General features: G+C 39.3%; 1 protein-coding gene across 1 annotated transcript in view; it reads right to left on the bottom strand.

The window, feature by feature from the left end:
• Window positions 1-21230, bottom strand: part of carmil3 (capping protein regulator and myosin 1 linker 3) — a 103513-nt gene that overhangs the window by 61853 nt on the left and 20430 nt on the right. The window contains exons 6-12 of the mRNA XM_034137102.1: window positions 19941-20035; window positions 18796-18866; window positions 18616-18689; window positions 10109-10184; window positions 8374-8462; window positions 6523-6617; window positions 2549-2635 (exon numbers count right to left, since the gene is read on the bottom strand). Of these exons, the coding sequence (XP_033992993.1) occupies window positions 2549-2635; window positions 6523-6617; window positions 8374-8462; window positions 10109-10184; window positions 18616-18689; window positions 18796-18866; window positions 19941-20035 (587 nt within the window). The remainder of the gene's footprint in view (window positions 1-2548; window positions 2636-6522; window positions 6618-8373; window positions 8463-10108; window positions 10185-18615; window positions 18690-18795; window positions 18867-19940; window positions 20036-21230) is intronic.

Raw genomic sequence — 21230 nt, 5'->3', positions numbered from 1 at the left:
TTATAATGATCTTTTTTTCCTCTGGACGTGACCGTATCAAAAGAAGCTTTTAGGAGGAAGCTAGACACTTTTCCCCCCTGTATCCTGCTACCCAAATGTACCCTGAAAGCCAAAACAACAGAAAATCATTCTTTCAAAATCAGATCACTACACAATTACACCCACGGGCCCGATGGAAGCCCTCGTTAAAAATCTTCGCCCTGCAAGAGTGATGCAAAGCACGGTGCGGAAAGGCAAGTCGAAGATTAAATATAGACACAATAACAACACGGGAGGAATATCTAGCAGCACAGACAAATAAAACAAGTTTACAAGCATCATTAATCTGTTCACTAGTCTAAGTTGTAGGGAATACATTCCTCCTGTTTAAGGCATTGGGGAGGCCAGCTAGTGCATGTGCTGCACTGACGCTAGCAAGGCGCTAAGCTCTTCATCCCTAATTTGTAGCGATTAGGAGCCAAATGAGGGGAAGAGGGGACAGGGTGTCTAATCCCCCCCACCCCCTCACACTTTGTCTATCTATCAGACTTGAAGAAGCCATTAAGTCTGTGTGAATCAGAAATAATACAACTAAAATAAGAGAAATAGGATAAACAAATATCTAAAATAGGATATGGTAAGAGTTGTTCAATTATAGAATAAAACAACATAAAAGAAAGAAAAACGAAAAGGAAATATAATAAAATAAATTAAGAAATTTAATAAAATAAAATAGAAATAAATATGAAAATAATTGGATCTTGTAACAGTTGCATAAAAGAGATAAACAAAATAAAAAGATGAATTTAAATTGATAAAAGAAAAATGTTTTTAAAAAAAGAATACAAAAGTAAAAAAATAAGTATCTTGCAACATTTGCTCTTTATATTATAAAAGTAAAACAAATAAAACAAAACAAACTAAATATAAAATTATTTCAGATAAAATAGGAAAATATAAATAAAAAATGGATGACTAAATTAAATATACAAAATGTAATAAAACTAAGTAAAGATCAAATTGAATAAAATAAAACAATAAAAATGTGATCTTGTAAGATAAATTAAACATTAAATTAAAATTAGATCAAATGTAATTTGAAAAAACGTGTTATTATTTGAAACAGAGAAATAGTAGAAGAAGTCAAATCAATGTCTCTTGTGTGGGTGCATGTGAGAGATATCTGCCTTTTTGCATATCTGATCACATCTCACAGATAGTGTCTGCATGCGCGTGCGTGTGTGTGTGTGTGTGTGTGTGTGTGTGTGTGCACGTGCTCGCCTCAGCATATGTGTAGCTGTTTTTAGAGATGAAGGGAAGGAGGGGCGGAGACAAATCTATAAATATTCAACAAAGTAATGCTCAGCCCCTGCAAAGTCATACCTTCACCCCCCATTCAAGGTCAGCACTGCGTTCCCCTGAATCACTGTGTCATCCCACTGCTGTTTAAAATCGCACCCAGTGTGTTTTCTTTCCATTTGTTACAGGTTATCGAGGTTGTCGTCTGCGGTATACGCAACACTCATCATTCAGCCGAAAGCAGTCCCTACTCCAGAGGAGCTGGGGAAAAGGGTTTAGCTTTCAAGCTTCAGAGCAAATTGTGTAATAGATAGAAAGGATGTAATGCCTCACTTTTATGGCATTTTGGCTGGTTATTTTAGACCCCCAAGTACCGCTATAGAGCCCTAAATAAAACACCTTTGTCTAATCTTCTGGAAACGCAGTGGTGGAAAAAGTACTCAGATCTATTACTAAGAGTATTCTACACTGTGCTATGTTACCAGAATCCATGCACAACACAAGAGGTCAATAGATCACACACACAAAAAACGATTTTCATTCAAAGCTGTTCCCCTGTATATATGAAAACAGCTCTCAGACAGGAAGTCAGAAAATGTCACTTCTATTATATCATGGAGGCAGAATTTCAACAGAATCTCCCTCCAACAGATAATCAACAATGTGTTATAACAATCATTTTAACAATAAATGGTACAACAGACACTAAAAAATGTGATTCTGTTGTTATTTGGAAAATGTTTTGTTGTTCATTTGGACAAAAACATATATAGATACTGTATTTTGCTTTGTAGGACAGCTTACTGCTTGTGTACATGAAAGAAAATCATCATTCAAGTCAAAGTAGATAAATCAGAGAACTCTGTACCCTCTTTCATAACTCAGCCAGTTTTAATTCTGTACAAATGATTTCTCAGAGTAAATTGTCATATTTTTACTGCACTTTTTTCAAATACATTTTCTTGTAAACATTTATTTGTATATAAATGTGATCTCTTTGAATCTGCTATAATAGTGGACGGTTGTGCTGTTTGGGATAAGAGCAATAGAATTGGGACACTGCACTAATGCCTACATGGGGTTTTAAAGGGGATTAATTTGGTAGATGGGTCATACTGCATGGGTCTGTTTATCTATGCGAGGTAATGCTGGACAAAATAGAACTGCATGGTGGGCAGCAGCTACAAAAACAGAGTCATAGAAAGTGTCTTTGAGCATCATTTGTTTTTGGACATTCATTACATTTCATGTAATGATCGGGGTCTCTTACCCTTGGAGGAAAGGGAGGTCTTGGAGAGGTTGAGGAGGCGCAGACCCTTGTTGAGGCGACACACTTGTTGAATCAGGTTGGAGACTCCTGGTTTAAAGAGAGGGGAAGGGGAAGGAGAGAAGAGAGGATACATTCATCATATAATCATAAATACCAAATCAACATATTTATCACACATCTAGAGCCAGAACAACTAATGGTTTAATGAGTGATACAAAAAGTACTATAGTTAAGTCAAAGAAGCCACACTAAATACTGTTACAAGTAAACGTTTTTTGTTTCAATACAAAAGTAATGGCATCAAAATGTAAAATATATGTCCCAAAGTAATGGAATACAAAATGGCCCATTTCAGAATCATATAATCTCTTTAAGACTAGGGCACTTCCAAATTGTCATATTATGTTTTGGTGATTCCGGTTAAAAAGGCTCTGTTGTGCTTTTTTGGAGTTTCCCTTTCCTGTAGTAATATACATGTGTGTGTATGTAAATGGTCTCCAGAAGCTAAAATCCCAAAGTGAAAATCCCGCCCCCCCCCCCCCCCTGCCTGAAACACCTCTTTTGTACTTCTACTCTGTGCTCCCTGAAAACAGCTTTTTCTGCCAATCTAGCAATAGAAAGTACGTAGAAATGTGTAGATTTTTTAAATATTTGCCGCTTGATTCCCTTTGATCTTTCTATCAGCTCGTTGTTGCATCTGTAACCTACACTAACCCTCTTCTAGAGTTTGAGCGCAAACAGAGCTCTGCTACTGTATATAACAAAGCTAAAATGCAACCTCTCTCAATACACCCCCTCCAAACATATACATAGCTATACCCACCAGTATACTACAGCGGGAAAAGAAACACCAACATACTCAAGGACCTGGCTCTCTCCCACATACCCAGTGCAGAAACACGTATAAATACCATATGCCAAGCCACATTACATAACGGAGACGGAAAGAGTTTCATCTCAGCAAAACGATAAAACCCATCGCAGGGATGGTTATAAAAATAGCATAAAAGCCTCGGCTTTATTTAAGAACGCAATGCTTTTTTGTAGTGCCAAACCTTGTTTCCTGATTGAATGTGTGCAGAACTGTTCCTGGGATTCGATGCATGAAAAACACTGTGAGCTTTGTAAACAGACTGAAGGTCATTTTTCACTGTGATTACGGGGTTATTGTGATGCTGGTTAAAGCTGCAGTGCGTATGTGGCTGTAGTCACAATAAAGGAAGTCTATACACACTTTCTACACACACACATACGCACATACAGGGAGGCAACTGTGAGCAGAAATAATTAATTGAAGCGAGTTGAAGTGACATGTGTCAGGCGGGAGGGCTGGAATTAGCTAATGAGTGAGAGTGGCATGCATGCAGAGCCTGAATGTGGTGTAAAACAATATGTGCGTACAAAGCACAGGGAGAGAAAGGTGTAAAAGATTTGCAACATTTTGTCATAAATATTGGACATACTGTATTTGTGAAAAACTGAAAAATAAAGTTGTTAAAAATAAAAATAAAAATATATATATGATTAATTATATCTCTGTGTACTCTTAGCTGCCCTATCATTGGTTGTACTTGTCTATTATTGATGCTATGACACCTGAATTTCTTATACTATCTTATTAAAAAATATTTCCTGGTAGTTTAATTTACATTTATGGTTCTGGATTAAATGCTAGGTCTATAAAATGTTACAAATATATTAAAATGGACATCCCAGTTTCTCAACGTGCAAAGTATGGTCTTTAAATATCTTCTTTTGTCAGAACCAAAATACTTTAACTTTAAAATGATATAAAACAGGCAAAAGCAGGAATGTCCATTTTTAAAGGGAAGGAAAGGTGTATAGCAGGGGTCTCCAACACGTCGATCTTCAACGGGCAGCTTTTCAGTAGCTCGCAGCTCGATTATCTATTATAGCGTAGTAACGTTGCTTCTTGATTTTTCGGCCGCGGTTGGACAATAACGTTTTTTTTCTTTTTCTGTCACACGAATATCAAACTGGTCGGTGACGCAGAGATCAAGGAACAGATGTGACAGCGGCACAGCGACACCACACACGGAGCAGTCTGCTTTCTCCACCAACACCAGTCCAGAACCAACAGAAGAATGACCCGCTCTGAATCAGGCCCTGTCGCTGCGGCTCAGAGACACACAGGGATTTGTGTTTTTTGAAAAACACTCGTTATCGTCATGTCAGGTTTTTGGTGGATTTAATCAAGTCTTGGATTGCAGAGTATGAATGTCCTCTTGCTATTTTCAGTTGATAAATACTTGTGTAAAGTTTGTGAAGGCAGGAGGAAAGCTTCCACGATCACCGTCTCCTCTGTTCCTCCAAACCCCTCCATGTAAATAATGAGTGACAGGCTGATAGTGACCCGATAGAAACTTTATTATTCACTTAATCACTGATTGAGATATAATGAAGCTAACTTAATCTCATACATTCATGGGATTTATGTAACAGTAAGACAGAGAATAAGTGTGCACCCACATGCACTATTTTTGTTTTTATATGCTGTTGTAAATCTCCTGTTGTCTGCTGTGTTCAGACTCAAGTCATGTGTGTGATGCCACATTCAGGACATTCAGTGTCCTTTTTTTAACAGAAGACCGTAGCTAGAAGCTGCAGCTAGACTGCAGAAGCATTCGTTTTTTGTTTTTGAGGATGGAACAATTTCACACACAGACATAGGGAGGACCTATACAATTGATTTATTATGGTTTATCATTTAATGTCAAGACGAAGAAGAAGAAAAAGATGGCTGAACTGTTCAGTGTCAATCCTGTGGAGATGGAGGTTATAAATCTCCAAAATCATGTTCAGCTTAAGTCTCAGCAAAACTCACAACATTTCTGGAGCCTTGTAGACCCAGAAAACTATTAGAACATTCACCAAGCAGCACTGAACATGTCTGCTTTATTTGGCTCTACATACCTTTGTGAAGCAGCTTTTTCTGACATGAATGACATCTAAATACAGAACAAGACTGACTGATGAACATTTAAATGACTCTATTAGAGTGAACCTAAGTGGGTACACTCCAGCATACACCTCTGGTGGACTCCATGCAGTGCCAGTCATCTCACTGACTGTGAAAAAGAGTGAATGACACTTATTTTACACATGTGCCATAAGATGCTTGTAAGGTGGTGATTAAGGTGATGTATTTACTATGTGGGCCATAATAATATGTGAGACATTGTTGTTTTCTTGGACCTTGATGTGAAGTTAAGATTTTTGATAAGCTATGACGTCACGTTGTGTCACGTGACTTGAATTTTGAATTGAGCCGTCCCTTATACTATCTCTTTACGTATTAGTGATGGGAATTCCGGCTCTTTTTAGTTACTAGTCAGTGACTCTTTCGGCTCCTAAACGGCTCTTCAGTTGACCACAGAGCCTCAGTTTCGCCGCTGCGAGGCTCCGGCGCTCGCAGTTCACGCGCGTGCTCCACTAGCACCCCCCGTCAAGGCTCGCCGGCAGTACACTTTCCGTCACATGAACAGGCTTTGCTGGCGGCGAAAAGAATCCCACCAGACTCCTTTGCCCCTCCAACAGAGGGATGTCCTTGTCCTTTTTCGTCATTTCAAGCGATAAAAACTCTAGATCTTCTCTCTAATTATTTATTTTTTTGTCAAATGACGGCAAGACGCCCCCCTGGCGGAAACGCTGCTTCCAACATTACATTAAAAAAACAAACTTAGATTAATTAAGAATAGTAGAAAAACATTATTGGTTATGATGCACGTTGCTCTGTAAGAGGTTCAGTTAGTGAGGCGAGTTGTTGGCGAGACGATAAAAATAAAAGGATTTCTCAAGAGAGGAGGACCTTATATAGTCCTATATGAAAGATAGATGAGGAGGAACAGAAAGTAAAGGTTCTCTGAGGATAGTCATTGATTTTGAATTCTTTAAGAGCACAAGAACAATCAGCGGTGCCCTCAGAGACACAGCAGCAGATTGGGAGGAGTTACCCTGGTTGTCCAGCGTGTTGTGAGCCAGGTTCAGGGAGTGGATCACAGAGGTCGGGTTCTCAGACAGCGCCGACGCCATCTTCTGCGGAAAGTCCCTGGAGACAAAACGTTATAGAAGAAGGAATATGAGGCTATTGTGAACATTGCTGATTCAATACTGGTGTAAAATCTGCCAGATAGATTTACTTTATGCAACTAAATGTACCAGGTAATTTTTCATTATTAAACCTACTGTTAATAAATGAAAATACTCAAGAAGCTGCCCCTTTTTCAGAGATGAAAATAAGAAGAAGCCACTTTATTAATCCCACAAGGAGACATTTGGTTTTTCATTGTTAGTCTTTACACACCAGTGCAAATGCATACATAAACAGAACCTGTACACATTAGGTCTGAACACACACATGTTTGATCGGGACTTGAACCGGTGAACCTTTTTTCCCCCGAGTCCCTACAAAGGCTACTGACGCTACCTTATTTCATATAAAAAAACTTTTGTGCTAAAGTTGACTTAAGATGTACTCATACTATACATTTCAAAATAAAAGCTAAGTATTTAAAAATGCATGTATATTATTGGTTGTTATCACTATATTTATATTGATATGCTGGGTAATGATTTTTGTCATTGGTGTGAATTTCAATAATATTGAATAGAGACAACGGTTTGGATATTCTAGAAATGTCCGTAAATAAATATATTAATATTTTTGCTAGGAGCTAATGTAACTGCAGATGACAATGACTTATTTGGGATCAATCCCACTTCACTTAGAAATATTTCCGTCAAGCATGAGCATGTGAAGTCAGGACTGGCAGAAAAACATATATTTTCGAGGGCTGCATTGAATAGTTGCATCGCGTACGCACCTGTATAAACAAGGCAGTCTAACGGCACTATAAAATTACATTTAAAAAACAAAAACACCTTTTGTTTCATCTTTTCATTCGAGTGACGACATAATAAAACATGACGAGTCGTTCAAAGCTGTTTCATTTGAGAAAAGCTTTGAACTTAAAGAACTTGATGTACTTGCAAACAAGTGTTTGAAAGGAAAAGCTTTTGAAGGTAAGACACTTTTTTTCTTACTGTGCTGTACTTTCTCATTTGTGCCAGCAAATTACTTTGAAATCTCTTGAATCACATATTGAAAAGGTGATAGGAAGTATGGTATTTAGGTGGGAGTCTATAAAGTCACACACTTTAACATTCACTGCACTCTTTGAGCATCTTTGTATAAAATCTTTCTTCCCTGTTAGAGTTTGGTGCAGTGCTTGTCTGGAGCATAAATACAAATTGCCCTCTTTATTAAGTTTAACACATTGAAAATATAAACATTTGGTACCTCATCATTATTCTGCAATAAATCCTGTGGCCTTGAGGCAGCCAATTCATCTCAATGAATACGTAATAAAGAAAAAGACTTTGCTAAATGATCCTAACGATGCATAGAAGGGGAGATTTCTCGCCAGGTGAAGCCCAAAGATATTCTCAAACGTGGGGAAAATAACCACGCACAGACAGGAGAGACCTTTATCTGAAGAAGGTTAACAGAGGTGTGAGAGGGAGAAAGAAGAGGAGAGACAGAACTTGAAAGGTTAACACACAAGGGGTGAGGAGGGGAGGTGGGAAGAGCTGAGGTGAAGAGGTGAGACGAGAAGGAAGTGGGAAGAAAGAGTACAAGCAAAGCAGAGAAAAGGGAAGCGAAAAAACCGGGGCGATTATAAAAAGGACAAAAGAGAAGAGGGGTAGGTGTTGTCTGAGAGGACAAGGTGGGAGGAGAGGAAGAAAAGGAGAGGAAGTTAGATTAACGGAGAGGTCACAGGGCGGGAGGAAGATGTCAAACCTACGATTTCAGTCCTGCGTTCTCCAGAGTGAGCTCCTCCAGAGTGTTGGACTTGCTGACTGTGTGCAGAACCTGGTCCACCACCTCGGACCCCTGGAGGAAAAAGAAGAAAGAAACCTGAAGGCTCCTGGGACGAGGGGGCTCAAAAGGAAGAGGATGTAAAGGCAAGAAGTAGTCTGAAGCAACCGAAGTCTGATTAGGATCGGTAAAGCCTGATTCATGGATTGCTGATTTTACACTTTCAAAGTAGTTTTGTGAAAGCCACAATTAGCTAAATGCACAATGAGATAAATAGCCTCAAGGACTATGTCTAGATGTACATGAGCAGAGGTGATATTGGTCTACAATATCTGTCTCTTAGTTTCTTAAGACAAACATGTATTTATTATATTTTAGCAACTACAACACACACAAAACGGAGTGGGTTGTACTTTTGAAGTGGTTCTGTGAAGGCAGTCATTTGTTAAATTCCCTTTAAATTAAGATAAATAGCGTCATGGACGATGTCTAGACGTATTGAGAAAAGTTGATGTCGGCACATATTTTAGATTTAGTCTGACTCGTTAGAAAGAACATGTCATGAAAAGTCATGAAACTTCAGACATCTTTTAGTCATTACTAGTCAAATGTTTATTCTTTTAAGATTTTTCCTTTAATTATAATTTTGTTTACTTTTTTGGGTTATCAGATTATATTATATACATGTAATAGAATTATGTCAAAATCAATAATCAGAACTCTTTTTTCAGCCTCAAAGAAGTCCAGTCTCATAATGAAAATGCGTATTTTAGGCACATTTTTGTAATTGTTATGTAATATCTTAATCGAAGGTAACTTGAAATATTTTACTGTTTTAGTACTAAGTATTTACGGGTCAAATTATTTTCTCCCTATTATTTCTTTCATTAAAGCTTGTTTCAAATACCACATTTTGTCATCAGATTATAATGACAATTTCAGTCAACCAAGTATGGAAAAAAATCAATAATCATCAACATTTTTGAGCTAAGCCCTGTCCACTTCAGACCCTCTAAAATAACAAGGAAAAAACAAACTACAGAGATGTATGAGTCTTGAAAGGGAGGGGGGTTCAGTTTGTTGCAATACTCAACCTTGCGCTGCCAAATGAAGAAATTGTGTAGGTAGAGACTCAAACTTGGAACGGTATATTCTTAGAAGCCGTTATGTGATTCAGGAATGGGAGACAAATCTGAAGGGCTTGTTGACTCCCATGTTTTCAGACCGAGGCAGCCAACCAAAAAACTGCTGGTTGTCCTTTTTGGTTTGTTTGTTGACTGGTAGTCACTCTAGGTGCCAAAATCTCTGTTTTAAACGGTTCTTTTGAAATTTGAAACCACATATGAGGGGCATTAATTATCAAGATATTTGATATTACATTACAAATAATACTTGTTTGTTTAACTGACTGTTTTCACTTAAGATGGATTCCACTCACTCTAATGCACAATATGAATATTTAATAAAGGTTCACATCCTCTTTAATAGGAACATAAAACAATGCTGACTCACTGTTCTCTTTCAATCATGGGTTTCTTAACTTGCTTTCATTTAGTATGTCATCTCAAGAGATGTAATGACAATACAGTGAGGATCTATGTACAATACACGATGAATTGGTTACAAACCCACAGCCATATTGATTCATGTTGACTTTGAAAATGCTAACCATTCTGTAACCATCTAGCAAAAGAGAGGAAGATTAAAAAGAAGATAGTTACTATGCGCATGTCTTTGCAGTGCAGCTTGGTGAACCAGGTGTTGTACGCAATGGATGCCACGATTACCGCCAAGTCCCTGAAATGGAGACACACACACACCCACACACATATTAGAGAGATTCAAACCTTTAAATGAGCAAACTCCATCTGCTCCAAACCATTTGATGTTATTGATCCATAAATTCACATTATCGTGGGCCAAACTTCTTTTTCTTTATGCCCCGTTTAGTAAAAAGCAGTTCATCATTGTGACAGGGAGCACACTCGGGGCAGGGCTGCTTTCTAAAAGATGACTGATACTGCAGCCCTGCCGAGGAGGAGGAGGAGAAGAAGCAGAGAATAAGGAAAAGGGGGGGGGGGGGAAAGAGAAAGATGGAAAGATCGATGCCGGGGTCAGTGGATTACTCATTCAATAAAGCCACAGTTTGATCCTAGCTGCAGACCTCAAACACTCCTACATCCACTGCTACACTGAGACCATCCTCTGGGTGTTTGTGAGAGGAGAAAGCGAGAGAGTTTTAGAATCCTCCGAGGTCCAACTAATGCCACGCCGCTGCTACACCTGCTATATATCATCTGACAAACAAGCAGAGAAAGAGAATAAGCCCAGAGAGAGGGAAAAAAGGAGAGACATAGGGAAACTACAAAGTGAAAAAGAGAGGAAGAGAAATTGTAATTTAGCCAGAGAGGGGTCCTGTTGCCAGTAACTGCAGTAGCCAGATATTAGTGTAGATCTCCGTGGGGTAAAAACGGCTTCAGGCTGTGTTCCTTTTTCATTACCGGGCTAGCCATCACTGCATACCAGTTCATTCTGACTGACGCATCGGAGTCTGTGTGTGTGTGAGAGGGCAGAAGATGTCAAGATTCATCATCAACACTGACTGTTGATTCATGTTTTGACAGCAGGACATGTAATTGACCTCTATGAGGTTTCACTCAGTCATGCGGCGAGTTGGTGTTCATGTGTCGTCTTGGACTAAACTCATCTCTTTCGACTCCACTTCGAGCAATACAATTACTAACAAAGCACTTATATACTAACTAAAGCACTCATATACTAACTAAGCACTTATATACTAACAAAGCACTTATATACTAATAAAGGACTGGCTTATCTAAAGCCAGTTGAGTAGCATTTGAAATGTTTGGGCTCTATGAAACCTGATGTACTTATATGATTCTGTTTTCTTCAGGTTTGTATCTTCTTGGTCGAATGCACTTATTGTAAGTCGCTTTGGATAAAAGCGTCAGCTAAATGCAATGTAATGTAATGTAACTGCAGGTAACTTCTTTACACTTATACAATCTGATCTACTTGGGTTTGGGACAGGAAACTAATTTTAGGATAAGATCAGATAATAAATAGTCTAGATTTAGGGTAAAGTACAAATTAAATCGGGGGTAAGGGATTTAGAGAACTTTCTAGTTTGGACAGTGCTTACAAATACACATTAGTATGTAATAAGGTGAATGACACGTTTTATATAAACCAATGCAAACAAAGACCCTACTTTGATGTATATGTATACTGTGTATGGTCTAAGGCTGCCAGGGAAATTATATATATATATATATATATATGGAAAATATGCCTATCCACTCTCTGGCGGAGAGACATGTCTGTCAATAAAAAGCTCCGGCCACCAGCAGCCAATTAGCTATTCTGTTTTGCTATAGAAATGATGAGATGTTAAAGGTCCCATGTCATGCTTTTCCGGTTATTACCCGTCCCCTTGTGTGTTATGAAGCTTTTTCTGCATGTAAACGGTCTGCAGTCACAAACCATACACCCTGTAGCGAGTAAAACTCTAACCCAGAACGCCTCGTTGGAGATTTTTCTTTTTCCATTTGTTTCTTCCTGAGTATAGTGACATGACCATACCCAGGTCCAAATGGACCAATCCGTGGATCTCCTCACACACACACACACACTCAGCCTTATCTTTTCTCAGCTGCGGCTCCGCTGATTTTTTACACCACGAAACCCAGCCTGAGCACACACACAAACTCACAGCCAGGCTGCCATAGGTGAGAAACCAATGTGATTTTGGAACATTGAAAAATGTAAATCTATTCTAGTAGACCTCAACAATGGAATTATGATCAGTAGAAATGGCCATGTCATGGGACCTTTAAGCTAGCCATATTTTCTCTACAGACGCAATATTAAAAAAAGAAACATAGTATTACTTTTTTTGCAATATACATTGCAGTATAAATAACCTTCGTTTCCACATAACATAGAAACATTTATTTGAAAAAATGTAATTGCATCGATCTGGGCACTTTGAGGACGAAATAAGAGTTTATATAACCAAATTAATCGTAAAAGCATTGGTTGTATAAGATGACAGCACAAGGTCACACTCACAAAGCATATCAATTGACAGGCTTGTTGTTAAAGAGGGGTCGGGTAGGTTGTTAGCCACCTTAACCCAGGACGTTCAGCTGGTCACGACATGGGAGATAATTTTCCCACAGTGAGCTCATCTGCCGATATTGCACCTCTTGCGATGTATTTGGCCATGTCTTGTCTAAAACTATATATTGTGCAGCCTTACCATGCAGACATCTACATGAAGTCATGTCCACCCGAGCAGACACCCAATTGGGAATCAAAATAACCGATAGAGCATGAGCTGACAATATCCAAGTCCTTTCGGAGCTTTATGAGGCTTTTACTGGCCATTCAACGATCATGAATGGGTGAAAACGTTATTATGATCCGAGGATGACCATCTAGGAAACCTTAAAGGCTCCATGTATTACAGAAAACAGAGAATTATGATTATAATATTCTATAGACCTTGAAAAAGGCTAAGAGATCATTTATCCTGAGATTTCACAGGCGAAAAGGTCACAGGGTCCTCTGAATCAAAGGCTCCCTGGGTGCATGACTGTGCTCACAGCATCTCATGGCAGTAAGCCTATTAGATAATGTAATAGCTTGTGGGTTTAAGTTGAGGGAAGGACATGAGGCGTCCACAATAAACAGAGTTCATTCTTTCAGGAGAATTGATCTGCAGTGTAAAAGTCATGGCTTGGTGCTCATTAGATTTGTGTGAAATAAGTGAAAGATTTTTCTTGTTGTAGTGTTAGACAAAAGGTCACCAGGGGTCGGCAAAACATTTGTATTCACCTTAGAATTAATATTTATGGCTCTTTGTGAGAATATCCTGGCCATCGAAGGTGGATATTCTGACCTAATTGTTGGCACTAGAGGCAGAAAGGTCAAAAGGCACTAAATTCCTTAGGAATCGTGCACTTATATTATAAATATTCAAAATAGATTTGACAGCAATTTGGCTGACGGTTGATCCAACCACCCTACATAGCCAGATGGAAGATGATTGGTTTTTGAAGCACGCAAAGAGGCTGTATGGTAATAAATCAATGCTACAGTCTAACACCGGACAGTCAGTGACTCCTCTAACATTGACAGGTAATGCCGACGGTAGCAGTGAGCTGTAGAGCTCCAGTCCTGCTCCAGTAAGAGAACGAACAATCCAGACAGAGAAGTTGGAGAAAAGTTGGACAAGGCATCCAGGCTTATTAGTGGGTTTAATGACATGATGGCCATCAAGTTTCTAGAATCAAAGCTGAACTGTATGACATAAAAAGGCACACTTGTATTGTACTCAATAAAAAGGCAGACTTGGAGCCAATCCTGCAAATTCACCACACGTGAAAAACATGACATGCTGAAAACCCAACCCCAGAAGGGGGGTCTGGGGGTGTTCTCCCCCAGGAGATTTTTTGAAATACTAACATATAAACTACACATTCTGGTACACTCTGAGAAGAAAATAAATAAATCTATTACTACCAGACATATTAATAATATTTTATGCCATTGTTTGTTTTTCACTTTGTTCTGAAGCTGAACTTGCTGCTCCACACAGAGAAGAGCAAAGAGGAGATAGTTTGTGTGAATTACTTTACATTGTGGGTAAGGGTAGATAGCCCCCATTGTTCTGTGACCTGTCAGTCATCAAACCGGGGGTCATATTTCATTATGTGTTCATTTTTATCTGAAGTTGTACCCATGGATGTATAAAGAGTAGTTCTACATCAAAGTTATTCACCATGGGGACTTCCGGCAACAATCTTGATTCTGATTGGCCAGAAGACTCGAAAAAACATCAGCAAAGATGTTTTATTGAGAAGATGATCACTACGTGACAGAAGTTTTCAGAACCGTTTATGGTCTCCGGTACTTCCAATCCAACGCCTACTGCATGCACAGCATTAGAAAATCGGGCCGATTTTTTCTTTTTTTTTTCTTTTTTTCACTCACATCTGCGACCCACTCGAAACGGGTCTGCGACCCACTTTTGGGTCGCGACCCACCAGTTGAGAACCACTGGTGTATAACTTTATTTTATATTGCCGTGTTCACCTGAGCAATCGCAATTGCAGCTGGTTGCACAACTTCCGTTATGTAGCCAAGATGGCGACCGTTGAAGTGTCCAGCGTTCCCATGGATGCATAATCAGAACTGGCTACAGCGTGACAAATTACCTGTCATGCCTGGCTGTCAGAGCAGAAGTACCCGTATGTGCACACACAGAGCATGCCCAGTTGAGTTTCCCCTTAAGCCCCCGATCTCACGCTTTCGGCTCAGTAGAATGTATGGATAGAGAAAATACATCTGGATTGGCTTTTAGCACATTTTACAACTTTTAAACTTAAAGGGGACCTATCATGCAAAATGCACTTTTGTACGTCTTTTATACATGAATATGTGTCCCTGGTGTTCCAGGGAACTCACCAAGTGTCAGAAAACACAACCCTCTCTATTTTCCTCCATACCCAAATCTCTAAGTAAAGTATCTGCTGATTTAGAGACGTCTCTTACCCAATGTAAGTCAGTGGGAAAAAGTATTTCTGGGCCAGGTGATTTCACGGACAGATACGGAAGTTGTAGTACCGCCGTTTGGCCACTACGAATATTTTCCTCAGAGTCCGAAGAATTTCTGGGGGCTTGAGTGTTCCCAACTAAACTTTTAACCATTTTGAGTGCCCCTTCTCATAGTGCACTGCATTTTGCAATTCTTCATACTGGGACACACTTATGAACTCGCAATAGCAAATGTAAGTAGCAAAGTACGAGAAATCAGCCACGGTGAAAGTCCATTCTGCAATATTGTGTAAACCTGCAGTGGCTAGACAGAAGTAACAGAGACAGGCAAAGCGCGTGTGTTTGTTTGTGATGAGAGGAGTGATTCAGAGAGAAGACAGCTAGAAGAACAGAGCTGGGGGAAATAAATAGTGAAGGAGGGAATATGAACAGGACGAGACAAGGCCAGAAAAAAAGGTGTCTACTTTCAGTCAGGCGGCATGAGTGGAGCCGATGTTTGGACGGACAGCAGTCAGCAGAAAAAGGCATTGCTTTGTTGCTCGCGGTAACGTCAGATGGGCTCGATCAGGGTAGATTGAAAGGATGTATATACGGAAGGACAAGAAGAGGAGGAAGGAAAGTAATGCACCAAAATGGTTTCTGGCACACCATCATGCAAAGACCTTTTTTTTGTATATCCTTTCTTCACTCATTTGAACCCTTTGTTCATTGTTTCTCTGCATGTCTTTGTGATTCCTTTCTGTGAGTACTTTTGTTAAATCTTTGATACAAGTTGGGTAGAAAAGCAGGGAGAGAGTCTTAATCATTCTATTGTGGGCTCAAGGGAACAATATTTTATAGGAAGATATAAAAAAAGCATTGGGTATGCAGCTTCCCCTGCAAAGGCTCTCTCTTTATCACACTATTTAAAATATTGGAGGATAAACAACAGCGATGACGCGATTTTCAATATGAACAATATTAATATATTCATGAGTCACTGCTGCAATCGAGCTTCTATGAATGGGTTTTTGATTTAGCAGCATAACAAGGCTTCGCTTCTACGGTGTTATTAGAAACACATTTTTAAATAGGAATGCATCCCCTCCAGTTGGAATTGTTGTTTCTACACGGAAAAGTAGAAATAATTCCCAAAGGCCTATGGACAAAACATTCCTCGAATCAAAAGATGAGGAAGCCATGTTGAATGCTCTCTTTGCATGTCAGCTGTCAAATGTTGTTATGATCGGCAGCACTCTACGGCACGTACACTCTTCCTCAATATGTCTGGGAAAGCAAATGGGGGATTTCAAAAGATACCAGCAGGGAGTAGAGGAGACGACATATGGCATTTTACAGCTGTTTGTGAGTGCTGGATTCTGCCTTCGACAAGCTCATCTTTCAACACTTCTTAAAAAACTGAGGAGAGAAACAGGACAACAAGTGAGCCAGAAAGGGAACGACAGACCAATACACTTAACACTTTACCCAGGGAGGGTCTTGTTAAACCAGCAGCCACTCTCCTGTCAGATAAGAACAGGGCTGACAGAAGTCTGGAAAACAATTCTTGCAGAACATCGTGAAGCAGAATGAGGACGGAAAGTCTTTCAAAACTTCAGTCTCAAAGTATTAGGACAATGATATGTTGTTATTGCTTTGGGACTACACAGTGGGTTTGAAATGAAATGCTGCAGTTACAATCCCACAGATTTCAGTCCTGGTTGATTGGTGGGGATGGAATATGGAGGTTGAATTACAGGTCCCATGGCATGTGCATCGACCACTGGGGGCAAAGAAAACAACTCCTAAAACCTCCTTGAGCAGATGTTCTATCAGAAATGCAATAAAAGAGGATATATCAGTTTGTATCTGCACCGAAACAAAAATGGGATGTAAATAAAGTGTATTGGTTGAATAAAGAAGGCTGACTGAATTAATCGGCCAGCTACACATGTTAATGTCTTAAAAGAAGTCTAATTGGATTTGAAGAGTGGGTCATGACCGACAGAAAGAGATTGCGAATATAAGCTGCGGCTGGCATCAGAGTTAGGGATGAGGTGAAATGTTCAGTAATCTACTCTGAGTAGAGCCAGTGCTCCTTTACATAGAAAGGATCCAGATGAGTTGGTCCGGGCACCTCATAAGGATGCTACCTTCCTGCCTCCCTAGGAAAATGTTGCCAGGGAAAGTGAAGTTTGGGAATATATTAACCCTAACCCTTGATACAGGAATCTAAAGAAAGATACGACCCCGTCATTTGGACCAAGTGCCACGAGAGTGTAAATTCAACACTGGATACAGTACACATTTCAAATTAAATAATTCCCAGGGAAGAATTAGTTTGACAAGACTTCTGCTTTAAGTTAAGGCTAAGGTGAAGAGCTTTTGCAATGCAACAAACAAGAGGGGTCATGAATAACATGATTTTTCAGCCAACTCTGACTGGGGGAAGAATAATCACACTGGTCCATAGCCTAGTTACATTCACAGCAGCTCTGCCTGCACAGTATGGTGGATAATGATATATTTTCCTGGTAGTTGCCTTGGAACAACAGGGTGTAATATTTTCCACTGCTGGGGACATTATTAGGAGCGGATATACAGCGCAGCACCTTTATTTCATACCCTGTAAACTAACTTATATTTCTACAAAATAACCTGGTACAATAGATTGGCAATTGCTAAAGAAAATTGGCCAAATATTGTTTTCCGAAAATGGGTCCCTCGTCGTCTCAGAAAAGTGTTTTCTCACTGTTGCTTCACTCTGAAGTTTGACCTCCACTGTGCAGAATGATGTGTGGATGTGCAGAGTTTGAAAAAAGAAGGCTGTTTTCAAATTCCTTCGATAAAGGGGAACCTTTTTCTCGGAGCTCACCTTAAAAATGTACCGGCTGGACTTCATGACATCGAATTTAGTTTGGAGACATTCATGGTAAATGTTCACACATACTCTATACAACACACGTATATGAGAATTCAATTTGACCCTGATCGTGAATTTTGTAAATCATTGTGCATGCAGAGCGAGCAAGTGGGCGTGTTAATGCCATTTCTCTCAAGGCTGGCTTGAAATCAGAAGAAAACAAACATCCGAGAAGAAGACAAAGTGCATATGAGTGAACGGCTTTACATAAGTGTGATGTGGAAAGTTTGAGTAAAATAGGAAAAATATTCTGTCCAAAATTCCAACTTTTGAGACTATCAGCATATCATTAAACTTGTAAAGTAATTACATAAACTTTGAGGATAAGAAAGTTAAAAAATCGGACGATAAACAATGGCTGCTAAGAATCTGGCGAAGCATCACAAACGAAAATGCCAAATATCTGTGTGTTACAGAGAGCCACGCATTAACCCCAACTACTTCCTGTCCCCTAAATGCCCACTGATGTGAATTTAAACATCCTTAAATAAACGCTGAAAGTCAGCACTTAACCCTCATTTTCACTGCTTCATTTCAAATGTAATGTTCTGGAACACACACACACACACACACACACACACACACACACACACACACACACACACACACACACACACACACACATTGCACTGAGGGCTGCTGCAGTGTACATTTGGCTTCCATTCATAGTGTCTTTGCAATCAGTGCATGCTGGCAAACTGTAATCAGACTGGATGTGGTATAAGTGTTAACAAAGTGTGTCACCTGCTGTCGAGGTGGCTGAAATCCACTAGGTTGAACTCCCTGTTGTCCTGAGAGTGGTAGATGGTGTCGACATCCTGGAGCAGAGGAGGGGAGAGAAGAGAGGGAGGATGACAAGAAAGGAAACAAAGTAAGTAAAGAAAAAAACGTAATTAGATATATTTCATGTATAAACGTCCTTACCCACTGCACTTCTTCTTTGCAGCCGATTCCGTTGTAGTCACAAAGAGCCGCATAGGTCTCAGAAAAACCTCCTGAAAGGTGGAGAGGAATATACAAGGAATTTGCTTTGGTGTTTAAAAGTTGCATAACATAACAGACTAAGATCAATTAAAATGTAAAAATAAGGCATATTATATATGGAAGTGAAATATTTGTCTTATTGTAGTGATAGACACATGGTAGGCAGGGGTCATCAAAAACATTATTATTTGAATTGTAGGTATGTATGAATATTTATAGCACTTTTTGAAAACATTAAAGCCAGGGAAGAATATAGCAATACTTTAAAAACTATAGTGAAGAATATTATGAAAGAAATATAAATGAATATTTATAGCGCTTTTTGAGAATTCAAGATTCAAGGCTTTATTGTCTCTAACAGTGCAACATGAATATATATAGGACATCAAACAAAGAAAACCAATTAAAAATGGTAAAATAAATAACAGAATAGAAATAGAAAAGTGCAAGAGAATGTTGTAAGATATATCCACGCATAGGTATTATATAAACCATTATAAAATAAAAATAAAAATGTTTACAAGGAATATAAATATGCAAAGAATGAAATACAATGTGCTGATGTTCATTTCCTAATGGAAGTGTTTTCGGCCACCATAGACTATTTGACTATTCCCTTCACCCAAACACAAATAACAAGTGCACTATGGGGGGAAACGAGTGAAAAACACGACACAAACTATCAATTAGGGGTTTCAAGATATAATAAAACTATACATATATGAATAATTATAATAATAATAAGGTCACAATGGATCAGGACAGAATAAAGCAGGGTAATGGAAGTATGGATGAAAGCAGGCCAGAGATGAAAGAGGAAGGCAGAAAGAGCAGAGAGAGATTAGCAGTACATATTGAGGTGAGATGAAAGTGTTGCAGCATGAAAGAGCACTTCTTGCAGATTAATGGGATTACGAGCAGGAGAGGAGAGCATTCAGCAACTTTGGTCTGCTGACCCACTTTAGGATGAGTCTCCAAAAAGATTCGCCCTGAGTCAGCGGGAGTGGATGGACTCTGAACTGTGTGGACTCTGAACTGTGTGTCCGATCGGGTTTTGTGCAATATGTAGACGGAAGCAGACTTACCGCATGTTTTCTGGGGATCCAATGACGATTCGGAGTTGGCTGAAAACTTGATACTTCCATCGGTCACGTCTCCTTCTGCACGACAGATTGGAGGGCTGAACGAAGAAGACGGAGAGAACTGGTTGAAACCATAAAAGAGTCTACAGCCATGGCTATATTTGTATATTCGTATACGCTTATACTGTATGTTGCACAATTTGTTTGCATTATGCTTCCTGTAATCTACCAATTTGGGCTGCACTGGGTGAACGGGTGCATTTAATCATGTTCAAATTAAAAGGGACCAGTAACCACCACATATTATTTTTGTATTTCATGTATTGACAGCTTATAGGGAAAACATTTAACACAAAAAGAGAGTAGGAATCGGCCGTATAGCTCAGTTGTTACAGCTGGCGTCACCCCTCCGTCTCCCCCTTTCTACACTGACACTTCAATAAACCCCCCCCCCCCTCCCCGCCACCCCAAAAAAAGGAAAAACATTGATATATAGGTCCAATTATAAATATATATCTTAAAAGAACTATGAACTCTGGGTAGCTGGGGAAGGTTGCATACCGATGGATGGGAGCATGATGGTTATACAGTAGTTTAGGTCATAGGATGTTTCATTGAAAGTTACAATTATTTATTGTAATTTATTTGAAGTTCTTGACCTGAGCAGATCAAACCAATGTCATTATCTTAGGTTGTCCTGAGTTGACATTCTTTTTTTATTGTATTGACAGACACCATTAGTTTTGTATTTAAATCCATGCAACTTGTTCCTGTAAATGTATAGACATCTGTAACGTACATGTATTTCCTATTTCAGATGCTTGATTAGACATACATGGGGTTCTCTTCCATGTTGAATGTAAAGTTGGAAACAGGTTATCAAATAAAAAGGAGGCCACAAAAAACAGCCATGCTACTAGCTCTTTAAAGTCGTTCCTAGGTACAGCAAACCTATGAACTACGTTCCAAGTCCTTCACGCTAACATGCACAATGACGGCCTCAGTGTTACATTTTTGGATGTAAAGAGGTAGATAGTACGAGCAACCGGCACCACATATGGAGACTGCAGGTTTTACCAGGAGAGAGGAGAGTGCTGAAGGAGATTAGCAAGCAAGGAAACCAAGGTCTCAGAAGGAAATGCACTGTACAGTCTGTCTCCTTTTATCTGAGGGGATGCCCACAGTGTCAGACCATAGAGAAATCATTGGATCACAAAAGTCAAAAAGAATTCATAAAGGATTTAGCTTTGGTTGAGACTGAACTATCTTAATAGTTAGAATATGAATGGGGGT

This window comes from Trematomus bernacchii, unplaced genomic scaffold, assembly GCF_902827165.1.
Source record: "Trematomus bernacchii unplaced genomic scaffold, fTreBer1.1, whole genome shotgun sequence".
Classification (NCBI taxonomy): domain Eukaryota; kingdom Metazoa; phylum Chordata; class Actinopteri; order Perciformes; family Nototheniidae; genus Trematomus; species Trematomus bernacchii.
This window is presented reverse-complemented; position numbering and strand designations above follow the sequence as displayed.